The sequence below is a fragment of the Erythrolamprus reginae genome, chromosome 4 (assembly GCF_031021105.1).
Source record: "Erythrolamprus reginae isolate rEryReg1 chromosome 4, rEryReg1.hap1, whole genome shotgun sequence".
NCBI classification, from domain to species: domain Eukaryota; kingdom Metazoa; phylum Chordata; class Lepidosauria; order Squamata; family Dipsadidae; genus Erythrolamprus; species Erythrolamprus reginae.
The window spans coordinates 73120998-73133655 of record NC_091953.1 but is presented as its reverse complement, the minus strand read 5'-3'; the positions used below and the strand labels follow the sequence as shown (position 1 = coordinate 73133655).

The 12658-nt window shown below is 39.5% G+C and overlaps 1 protein-coding gene across 1 annotated transcript in view; it reads right to left on the bottom strand.

Moving 5' to 3' along the window:
- Positions 1-12658, bottom strand: part of LOC139167142 (dystrophin-like) — a 1540372-nt gene that overhangs the window by 620273 nt on the left and 907441 nt on the right. The window contains exon 50 of the mRNA XM_070751563.1: positions 11484-11695. Within this exon, the coding sequence (XP_070607664.1) occupies positions 11484-11695 (212 nt within the window). The remainder of the gene's footprint in view (positions 1-11483; positions 11696-12658) is intronic.

Below are 12658 nucleotides of genomic sequence, written 5' to 3'. Positions count from 1 at the left end.
CATGCCCAGTTCCTTCAGTCTCTCTTCGTAAGTCTTGGTTTCCAATCCCTTAATCATCTTGGTTGCTTTTTTTTGCACCTTCTCCAGAGTTTCAATGTTTCTTTTGAAATGTGGTGACCAGAACTGAATACAGTACTCCAGGTGTGGTCGGACCAGGGCGTAGTAGAGTGGTATTAAGACTTCCCTGGTCTTGGAGTGTATTCCCCTGTTGATGCAGCTGTTGTCCTTTCCTTAGTCGTCTTTGAGGATTTATTTTAAGATTTATTTCAAGACTTACGTCTGGAACTGAACTAAAATTATTTTTCTTGATATCCTTGGATTAAAATACTAGATTTTGGCTTCGTATTCAAATTAGACTTGGATTTACTATTGGAGTACCGATTTACATAAATTTGGATTAATTTTACTTTTGGAACTATCTTGGACTTTGGAACTTAGAGAATAACTACAAATGAACTGGTAAAAATAATTAAAAATTTCTTAGAACTTCAATCAACAAAGGACCTCTACATTTGATCAAAAATTATAAGTATATTATTGCTGTCTTCTTTGCATTTTTTTTCTTTCTCTCTCTTTCTTCTTGTTTTTTTTCTTTTCCCTTTCTCTCCTTAGGTACTGAATATATAAATAGATATTTTAAAACAGAATTAATTGGAATAATGAATTGCTAAACCCTTCCTGGGGCCCCCTCCCTTTCTTGGTGTGGTGTCTTTCTTTCTTTTTTTTTAAAGACTAACAATAGTAATAATAAATTTCCAATAAGTAATAAATTTTGCTAAGATATAAGAAAATTAATATAAGGCGTATATCAGAGGATTAACGATCTCTTATACAGCGAAGGTAAATAAATAAAGAAAGATACAATATGAAATATTAATTACAGAATTAAAACAACTAGAGATTTTATCGCAACATAATGCTAAGAATAAGGAGATTAAGGGAAAGATAGAATTGATTAGACATAAAATTAAACTTATAGAACAAAGTTAAATAGCAGAAAAGATAAAAAGAGCTAAACAACACTATTTCGAACATGCTAATAAGCCAGGAAGATGGCTCGCGTATAAACTAAGGAAACATAGACAATCAAAAATAATTAAAGAGTTAGTAGATGAAAATGGAATGATAAAATACAACATAGATGAGAAAGCAAAAATAGTACAAGAATTTTATAAAGAATTATATAAAAAAGAGGACATTAATGAAGAAGAGATTTTTAATTACTTAGAATCTTCAAAACTACCACAATTAACGGAAGAACAACAGGAAAGTTTGGATAGTCCAATAACAATTGAGGAACTACAAACAACTATTAAAAAGCAAAAAAATAATAAAGCAACTGGGCCTGATGCCATACCGGCAGAATGGTATAAAATAGATAGTGATGTAATAACAAATAATATGTTGGAAATTTTTAATGAAAGTAGAATGGATGGCGAAATTCCTAAATCGTGGTCAGAATCTTTAATAACTTTAATTCATAAATCAGGGAACAATAAAGAAAAGATAAAAAATTATAGACCCATATCACTATTAAATGTAGATTATAAAATATTTACTTCTATTTATGCAGCTATACTTAAAAAGGTCTTGAATGTGAGAAAATACATCATGATCAAAATGGGTTCCTACCAGGTAGACAAATTAAAATTAATCTCAGAACGATTATCAACACATTAGAATATTATGAACAACATTTTAGATTGCCAGTTTTGTTAATGTTCCTCGATGCCAAAAAAGCTTTTGACAATGTAAATTGGATTTTTATAAAAATGCAATTAAATAAAATGAGATTTGGTACAAAATTTGTAAATTTGATTGACGCAATATATTCAAAACAAATGACAAAAATTATATTAAATAATGAGCAACTAGAAAAATTTGAAATATTTAAAGGCGTTCGACAAGGTTGTCTGATTTCACGTTTATTGTTTATTTTATCATTGGAAGTTCTATTGATAAAAATAAGAGCAGACCAAAAAATAAAGGGTTTGACCATTGGGAAACAAATATATAAAGTTCAAGCCTTTGCAGATGACTTAACTTTTATTACGGAGGATCCAATAACAGCAGTTCCAACGTTGATAGAGACGATAGAACAATATGGTAAAGTCGCAGGATTAAAAATAAATAAGAGTAAAACACAATTTACAGTTAAAAACACGACGGAATCTCAAGAAAGAAGACTTGAAAATATTACAGGCATGAAAATAGTTAAGAAAGTTAAGTATCTGGGAATATGGATAACATCAAAAACTATATCTTTAAAAAATGATAATTATATGAAATTAATTGAAGAAATTAAAAAAGACTTAGAAATATGGAACAATTTAAAAATATCTTTTATGGGGAGAATTGCCACAATTAAGATGAACATTTTACCTAAGATTTTATTTTTGTTTCAGGTGATACCAATAAATCCAGGGGGGAAATTTTTTAAAAAATTAACAATGATAGTTAGAAAATTTTTATGGCAAGGGAAAAAAGCAAGAATAAAGTTAAATGTTTTAGAAGATATAAAGGAAGGGGGAGGATTTGCTCTACCAAATTGGAAGTTATATTATCAGGCAGCCACTTTAACATGGATTAGAGATGGGATAGTGTTAGAAGACAAAAGAACATTAAACTAGGAAGGCCACGATCTCATGCTTGGTTGGCATGCCTTCATATGGTACGATAAAGAAAAAATACATACATATTTTAAAAGACATACAATAAGAAAGTATCTATTGGAAGTTTGGAAAGATGTTAAGAAAAATCATTTTTTAACTATTCCAGATTGGGTTTCTCCTTTAGAAGCAATAACCCACCCCAATTCGACACAAGAAATGAAAATAATAAGATATAAAGAATTATTAGACGATCAAATGAAATTAAAATTGAGAAATAAATTACAGGATGAAGGGATTAAAATTGATTGGTGGCAATATATTCAGATTCAGTCTGGATTTCAAAGAGATAGTAAGGTATACGTTTTTAATAAAAGTAAAAACTTTCTAGGTAACTTATTAATTACAAACCAGACTAAATTAATAGGGAAAGCATATAAATACACGATTGGACATAAAAATATAGACCTGACCCTAAAGGATAATATGATAAGTTGGCGTAAAAATATAGGTAGAGAAATTGATATAGATACATGGGAAAACGTCTGGATCTCTCATTGGAAAATGACAAAATCGGTTTCATTAAAAGAAAATCAAATTAAGATGTTTTATAGGTGGCATCTCCCACCGAGTAGAATTGCAAAAATATTCCCTAATACGTCCCCATTATGTTGAAATGTAAGAAAGAAATAGGTTCATATTATAATCAGTGGTGGATTTGTAGTAAAGTTAAGCTATATTGGAAAATGATAGAAAGAATAATAAAAGAAATAACAAAGCAAGAGATAGAAAACCCCCCGGAATTTTATTTATTGGGAATAACTAAACAGAAATACAAGATGGTTAAACAACCAAGAGGAATCAGAATTTTAAGTGATTTGGAATAAAGTGTATATATGGATAAATAAGAAGAAGTAAAAGTAAAACTTATCTAAGAACTGTAGAAGTATTGTTATGATTTAAATTTTATGTTTCATCTCGTTTATATATGAAGGTTTTTTTATATAAGGTTAAACAAAATTTCTTCTTTTAATTTAAACTAATATATTGAATTAAGGTATTAATAATGTATTCTTTTTTCTGTATGGAAATTTGACTTCTAGAATAAGAGGGGAAATTGCAACCCCAATTTTATGTTAAATGTGTGTTTGTTAGTTTTGTCTTTTTTATAAAAAATTAATAAAGTTTATTCAAAAAAAAAAGGAAGAGGGGGACTTGGCACACAGCCCAGGCAGTCAATCTCCATTATCTTCCATTGGTTCGGATGAAGACGTCTTGGACCCACGCAAGCGCAGAATTATGCATAGAAGAGGCCAAGTAAGGACATATTACAGGAGATAAGAGAGGCCACCTATGTTAGGGTGGGGTTCCAGTAATTAGAGTTGCTGCTATAAATAGCAGCGTGTGGGTTTGGCCATTGTGGAAAAATATCTGATCGCAATTCTTCAGGAATTGTGTGTTGCTGTTTTCTGGCCTTTGTTTGTTGATATTTCACGCCTTTGAAACCAAAGCAGAGCAACGTGTGTGTGTGTGTCTCACTTTGGTGGAAGAAGAAGGGGTGTGAAGTTTCTTCACACCTACTAGCTAAGTACTTAATGACTGCTTAAGGGAAATTGTACAGACTACCCGGTTGTTTTGGGACGAGTGCTCTTTGAAATACAAAAAGTATGCTTAGTTTATTTTGAATTTTGTGATAAAGAACATTGTTTTGAATTTTCAAACGTCTGTGTGTCTGAAATTTGTACCCTTGAATTTTCGGGAGACTCCTACCAGAGAGCCCGGCAGAACAATATCCAAATTAGTAGACCAACGCAAACTTATATACTTGGACTTCAGCAAAGCCTTCGATAAAGTTGACCACAATCTCCTAATCCACAAACTAGAAAAAGTGGGGCAGGTTTCAACACATGCAGATGGATAAACAGTTGGCTGACCAACCACACCCAACAAGTTGTCCTCAACGGCTCCAAATCCACATGGAAAAAGGTAGACAGTGGGGTACCACAGGGTTCTGTCCTGGGCCCTGTGCTCTTCAACATTTTCATCAATGATCTAGATGAAGGAATAGAAGGGGAACTAATCAAATTTGCAGATGACACCAAGCTGGCGGGGGTAACCAACACCCTAGAGGACAGGCTCAAAATTCAGAAAGACCAAGACAAATTAACACTGTGGGCCCATACTAACAAAATGATGTTCAACGTGGACAAAAGCAAAGTCCTTCACCTAGGTAAAAAAAACAACTAGACACACATACAGCCTGGGAGAAACCGCTCTTAGCAGTAGCGACTGTGAAAGAGATCTCGGAGTCTTGGTGGATAATCAACTAAACATGAGCCAGCAGTGGCCAAAAAAGCCAACACAATCCTAAAATGCATCAACAGGAGGATACACTCCAAGACCAGGGAAGTATTAAAACCACTATTCTAAGCCCTGGTCAGACCACATCTGGAGTACTGCATCCAGTTCTGGTCACCTCACCTCAAAAGAGACATTGAAACTCTGGAGAAGGTGCAGAAAAGAGCAACCAAAATGATTAGGGGACTTGAAACCAAGACTTACGAAGAGAGATTGCAGGAACTGGGCATGGATAGCCTAGAGAAAAGGAGGGCCAGATGGGACATGATAGCAGTATACACGTATACGAGGGGTTGTTACAGTGAGGAGGGGTCACTCTATTCTCCAGGGCACTAGAGGGCCGGATGAGGAACAACGGCTGGAAGCTGGCCAAGGAGAGATTCAACCTGGAAATAAGGAAGAACTTCTGACCTTCAGAGCAATCAACCAGTGGAACAGCCTGCCTGTGGAGGTTGTGAACTCCCCAACTCTGGACACTTTCAGGAGAAGATTGGACTGCCCTTTGGCTGGGGTGCTATAGGATTTCCTGCTCAGGCAGGGGGTTGGACTTGATGACCTGCATGGTCCCTGTCAACTCAATCAATCAATCAATGCCCCCCTAGCCACAGTTGCTGTAGCCTCAGCTGTGGATTTAGGAGGACACTCAAGTTGCGAACCCTATCTGAGGAGGAAATTGCTTTCCCCACCTCCAGCACCAAGGACAGGCAGATGGGATCGTCTTTAGGAGGAAGGACCCACAGCTACTCAGTCTTGTCGACATTGAGTTTTAACCTGTTAATCCCCATCCAAACCCTTGTGGCTACAAGACACCGGCCCATCACTTCCACCGCTTCACTGAACTGACATGGGGTAGAGATATACAGCTGAGTATCATCAGTGTATTGTTGGCAACTCACCCCATGTTGTCGGATGATCTCACCCAGTGGTTTCATGTAGATATTGAATAAGAAAGAAGAGAGGACTGACCCCTGAGGCACCCCACAGAGGAGGTAAACTAGGTAAAGGGGACAAAACTAGGTAAAGGGAACAGAGTTGTAACTGATGTGGATGATTTCTGTCCCTAACCAATGAGGATAAAGCAGTTTGTTGAAGTTTATGAAAAGGGAGCTGTAACTAAAATAGATGTAGTTGTTGATTAAAAGGGCAAACAAATAATGATAATAATGTTCATCGTGCAATGTGCACGGACGCGCGAAGCTTGAGGAACAAGCTCTGTGAATTAATGGCCATAATATCTAGAGATAATTTGGATCTGATTGCCAAAACTGATACATGGTTTAAGGACTCCAATGAATGGGAAATATCTATACCAGGATATACATTTTAGAGAGTAGAGAGAAGGGGAGGTGGAGTAGCCATTTATGTTAAGGAAAGTCTAAAAGCCACACTAATTCAAAATATATGTAAACAACTGGAGACTCTCTGGGTTTGCAGGCAAACTAGAGAGGGTTCTGTCATTAGAATTGGGGTGATTTATAGGCCTCCAGGGCAATCTGAGGATTATGACAACAAGATGATGGATGAAATTACCCAAATGGCAGTAAAGGGAGATATTGTGGTTATGGGTGATTTCAACATACCTGACGTTGACTGGAATATCCCTAGTGCCCTTACATGTAAAAGTAAGAATATAGTAGAGGCCCTTATAGGAGCAGCTCTGGCACAGCTGATTAAGGCACCGACTAGAGGGGACAATATTCTAGATTTAGTTTTTATGAATGGAAATTGGGTTTCAGAAGTTAAGGTGGGAGAAAATTTAGTTTGCACTGACCACATATGTTTGTGGTTTGATGTAAAAACTGATTGTGAGCAATCCTATACTACAACCAAAGTATTTGATTTCAGAAAAACAAATTTCAGTGAAATGGGGGAATATTTAAACAATGAATTAAAAGGGAGGGACAAAATGGCAGGAGCGAGTGCCCAGTGGACTGTATTAAAAAAGGCCATCTTAAAAGCCACTGGACTGTATGTAAGGCAAATAACTAAAGGTAAAAGGAAGAAGAAACCGCTACGGTAAGGGCTATAGTCAATGAAATAAAGTCTGCCTATAGGGGGTATAAAGAGTCTGGAAGTATAGCTGACAGAGAGGTATATAAAATGAGACAGAAGGAGGCAAAACAGATAATACATGCTACTAAAGTCTCAAAAGAAGAAGAAATTTCCTAATCTGTAAAGAAGAAAAATTGCAGCATCACACAGCTTAGTACTGGGGACAATACATACATTGATGGAAATAAGAAGGTCGCTGACCATTTCAATAGCTACTTCTATTCAGTTTTCTCAAAAGACAGCTTACAATATGGTGCTTTGGATGGATATAGCATTGCTTCCAGCTGCAGGGATTCAGCTCCAGTGATCTCAGAGGCAGATGTCTTAGAAGAACTTGAACTATTAAAGATAAATAAGGCAATGGGTCCAGATGGCATCCACCCCAGAGCTCTTAAAGAACTCAGATCAGTCATTGCTAATCCCCTGACTGATTTGTTTAACCAATCCCTTTTCACAGAAGATGTTCCTGATGATTGGAGAATGGCCAGTGTTGTGCCTATCCACAAGAAGGGCAGTAGAGAAGAACCTGATAACTACAGGCCAGTTAGCTTGACTCTACTCAAAAAGAGGATAAATCAGCAGCTAAAAACCAATAACCTATTGAACCCAAACCAGCATGGCTTTATTGAAGGCAAATCATGTCAGACTAATCTCATTGATTTCTTGGATGAAGGCGGTGCCGTGGATATTGCCTATCTGGACTTCAGCAAAGCCTTTGATATGGTTCCACATAAAGAACTGATAGATAAGTTAGTGAAGATTGGACTTAATCCCTGGATAGGTCAGTGGATTTGCAGCTGGCTGAAGCATAGATATCAGAGGGTTGTTGTTAATGGTGAGTATTCTGAGCAGAGCCTGGTTACAAGCGGTGTGCCACAAGGGTCTGTTCTGTTCCTATTCTTTTTAACAGGTTTGTGAGTGACATAGGGGAAGGTTTGGTAGGAAAGGTTTGCCTATTTGCCGATGACTCTAAAGTGTGCAATAGGGTTGATATTCCTGGAGGCATCTGTAATATGGCAAATGATTTAGCTTTACTAGATAAGTGGTCAAAGCAATGGAAACTGCAGTTTAATGTTTCCAAATGTAAAATAATGCACTTGGGGAAAAGGAATCCTCAATCTGAGTATTGGCAGTTCTGTGTTAGCAAAAACTTCAGAAGGATTTAGGGGTAGTGATTTCTGACAGTCTCAAAATGGGTGAACAGTGCAGTCAGGCAGTAGGGAAAGCAAGTAGAATGCTTGGCTGCACAGCTAGAGGTATAACAAGCAGGAAGAGAGAGATTGTGATTCCACTGTATAGAACTCTGGTGAGACCACATTTGGAATACTGTGTTCAGTTCTGGAGACCTCACCTACAAAAAGATATTGATAAAATTGAATAGGTCCAAAGACGGATTACAAAAATGGTGGAAGGTCTTAAGCATAAAACTTATCAGGAAAGACTTAATGAACTCAATCTGTATAGTCTAGAGGACAGAAGGGAAAGGGGGGACATGATTGAAACATTTAAATATGTTAAAACGTTAAATAAGTTTCAGGAGGGAAGATCAGAAGCAACATGAGAAAATATTATTTTACCGAAAGAGTAGTAGTTGCTTGAAACAATCTTCCAGCAGACTTGATTGGTAAATCCACAGTAACTGAATTTAAACATGCATGGGATAAACATAATTCCATAAGGCCATTGGAGCTGTGAGTTCTGCCACCTGCTTACTGGATCCGTGTCCCTTCTGGCTGGTCTCCGCCAGCTGGGTCCAGGAGATTGTCAACGCTTCTTTGGGGAGGGGGTCCGTTCCGGATCCCTACAAGGAAGCACTTGTGCGCCCCCTCCTCAAGAAGCCTTCCCTGGACCCAGCCATTCTTAACAACTACTGGCCAGTCTGTTGAGAAGGTGGTGGCGCTCCAACTCCAACGGTCCTTGGAAGAAGCCGATTATCTGGGTCCTCAGCAGTCAGGATTCAGGCCCAGCTACAGCACGGAAACTGCTTTGGTCGCGTTGGTGGATGATCTCTGGCGGGCCCGGGACAGGGGTTTATCCTCTGTCCTGGTGCTTCTTGACCTCTCAGCAGCTTTTGATACCATCAACCATGGTATCCTTCTGCGCCAGCTGGAGGGGTTGGGAGTGGGAGGCACTGTTCTTCAGTGGTTCTCCTCCTACCTCTTCGGTCGGTCGCAGTCGGTGTTAGTGAGGGGCCAGAGATCGACCTCAAGGTTACTCCCCCCTGCTATTCAATATCTACATGAAACCGCTAGGTGAGATCATCCAGAGGCATGGGGTGAGGTATCATCAGTATGCAGATGATACCCAGTTGTACATCTCCACCCCATGTCCAGTCAATGAAGCAGAGGAAGTGATGTGCTTGGTCTGGAGGCTGTTGCGGTCTGGATGGGTGTCAACAGACTCAAGCTCAACCCAGATAAGATGGAGTGGCTGTGGGTTCTGCCTCCCAAGGACAATTCCATCTGTCCATCCATAACCTTGGGGAGGGGGAAATTATTGACCCCTTCAGAGAGGGTGCGCAACTTGGGCATCCTCCTCGATCCACAGCTCACATTAGAGAACCATCTTTCAGCTGTGGCGAGGGGGACGTTTGCCCAGGTTCGCCTGGTGCACCAGTTGCGGCCCTATCTGGATTGGGACTCACTACTCACAGTCACTCCCTCCTCTCCACTTCTCTTTCCCTCCCTCTCTTTCCCTTTTCTTTCTCTCTCTCTTTTCCCTCTCTCTCATTCTTTCCCTCCAGGTCTCTCTCATTTCTATGTATTTCTCCCTCTCCCCCTTCTCTCTCTCATTTGTTTCTCCTCCCTTTTTGCTCTCATTTCTCTCACCTTAATTTCGAGTGGGGGGTGCGGCTGCGGTGGCAGGCAAAGAGCCATTTTCTTTGGGGAGGGGCTATGTGCTTCTGGGAGAAGAGGCTGAGCGTGAGCTTTAAAAAGAAAGGCTGAGGGCGGCCGAGGCAAGGGCTCTGGTTTGGGCAGTGCCATCATCGAGCAACGGGAGTGACCGCCCCTTTTCCCCCACAGGATACACACACACACACACTCCTACGGCACTGCCCAAACTGGAACTCTTGCCTCGCCCTCCCTCCACCTTTCTCTTTAACGTTGAAAGTGGAGTGCTTAGCTTCCCCCCTCCTCCGGCACATGGCAGGGCACAGAAGTTCGCCCTTAGGCAGATCAGCTGTTGGGCGGCAAGAAATGGAAAATCCTGCGCTTTGCCTGCATGGCCACATGACCATGGCAGGCTGGTCAAGACAGCGGGCAGGCCGGATGCAGCCCGCGGGCTGCCCCTTGCCCAGGTCTGCTCTAGATTATTGGTGTTCTTGTCCTGACTAGATCTGCCAATTTTGCATTTTATGGGATTTTGTTTTCCAACGTAACCTTGGTTTCATTTTTTTCTTGTTAATTTTACCTAATATGGTTATGTTTTACTCTAATCTGATATTGTAAGAACACATGCATCTTTCATTTACTAATTTAGCCATATCACATACTATTTCACATTGAAATAGATCTATAAATACCGTAGTTACAAATTCGATTCTATGAAGATATATGACATAGTGGAATGCATCAGTAATGGGAAGCCAAATTTTTTACTGCCACACTGCGGGTGTGGCTTATTTTGTAGGTATGCCTTAATGGTCATGTGACTGGGTAGGAGTGGTTTGGCGGCCATGTGATTAGGTGGGAGTGGCTTGATCATCATCATTCAAGTGAACTGTTAAATCCTTGAGTTACAACCTTATCAATGTCGCTCGCTGAGGTGACAATTTTCTTTGTGTTTCCTGCGCTCTCCTTCCTGGGTTACCCCCCCCCCTACGTCAGGCTGGGTAGCTAAGCAAACGGGTGCTGCCAGAAGCATAAATGCTGCCAGTGCCACTTCTACTCATGCCTTCTGAGGTGGCCGCATGAGGCTGGAGGGGAGCCAGGCATGAGAGAGGAAAGCTCATCCGAGGCCAGGAAGGAGGAAAGAGGAAAAATGCAAGGAATGCAACAGCAGCAGCAGTAGGGGGAAAAAAGGAGAGCTGAGCTGAGACCAGTAATCCAAGAAGTGACAGCAACCGATCAGCTGGAGCTGTGCACACATCTTCATTTCCACCAGTGGAACTGTGCTCCACCCCATCCTCCCTGCTGCCCACCCCTGGAATGCATATATTTGACTTTACTAAGCATTTTACTGAATGTTCTTTGCTTGATTTTTGGTGTATTTTATCTCTTTTCATTAACTGCCATTGTTGATTAATCAAAAAATGTACATACACGTTGTAATGCAAACCAAATAAATATTCAATGATAATATAGTACAAACACATTTTGGGGAAGTTGTTGTCATAGGCAGGGGAAATATGAAAGATAGTCTTTATTTTATTTTAAATTAAATTTCAGTAATATTTAAACACTTGTTTGGGACAGTTTTGTTTTTAATTTATATTATTTTTATTTTCTGATTTATCACTAGTACCTTAAGCTCAGCATTCTGTTTCTTTAGTCCTTCCACTGTATAAGAAATCTCCTTCCATGTTCCAGCCTTCATTTTGGCACATTTTAGTCTTTGCTCAGCTTCTTGCTTTGCTTCCAACCATTGTGTTGAATCTTTCAACATTTCATGTAACTGTTGCCTTCGGTTCTGAATGTGACCTTGCACTTCATCCCACTGGTTTTGTATTTCTTCAACTGTGGAAAATAAAGGCAAAAATAAAATATGTATCTTTATTTTCAAATACTTATTTCAGTGAATTAAAATAGAAGTTTAAAAGCCTGTTCTTGATTATGTTCAAACTTAAATTATTTCAAATTAACATCTCAATCTAGGACCTTAAATTGTATTTGTTGAATTAATTGTTCATAATAATATTATTATATAATAATGACAAAACTTTAGATAAGTAAATGTGGGTTAACTATCCATGTCTATAAGAATGTGGAATGCCCTCTGTGGATATGATAGAATCAAACCTACATGCCTGGTTAAGGCAACACAGTTCTTTGATTACTTTAAGAAAATAATAATTAGTTTAAGCTTCCGTTTACCTAAGGTAATTAAAATCCTTCTGTTTGTCTAAGGTAAAAACTAACTAGATGCAGTGGTACCCCTGCTTAAGAACACCTGGGTGTTCAAGATTTTTTTGCCTCCTCTTAAGAACCATTTTCCACTTAAGAACCCAAACCCGGAAAAATTTCCCAGAAAATTTGAGAGTGGCACTAAGGCCCACTTTCCTGCCATTCCTCCTTTAATCCCGGCCATCTCAGGTTTTTCTGGGCTGCCAGAGGAGCCTTTCGGTGGTTTTCCTTTCCCTGGGTGCTTGGAAAGGGAATAATCCACTTTGCTGTGGTGACTCCCTTGCGCTGCCTCCCATACACCTGGCACGAGGTTGCCTCCTGGAGTGTCTGGGCGCAGAAAGGCAAAAGAGGGCACTTCACTCTGGCCGGATCAACTCGGCTTCAGCCAAACCAAGGAGTCACCCCAATAAAGGAAAAGCTACAAAGCAAGTGAGCAAGAGGAGAGGGGAACCCTTCAGCATGGGAAGGGGGAAGAGGAAACAGGTAGCAGCAGCAGCAGCTGCCTTTTGGTTAAAGGATAGGGAGGTTCCCCCCCTCTCGCCCACCTGGGTTTCTCTCTCTGGCGCAGTGTATGGG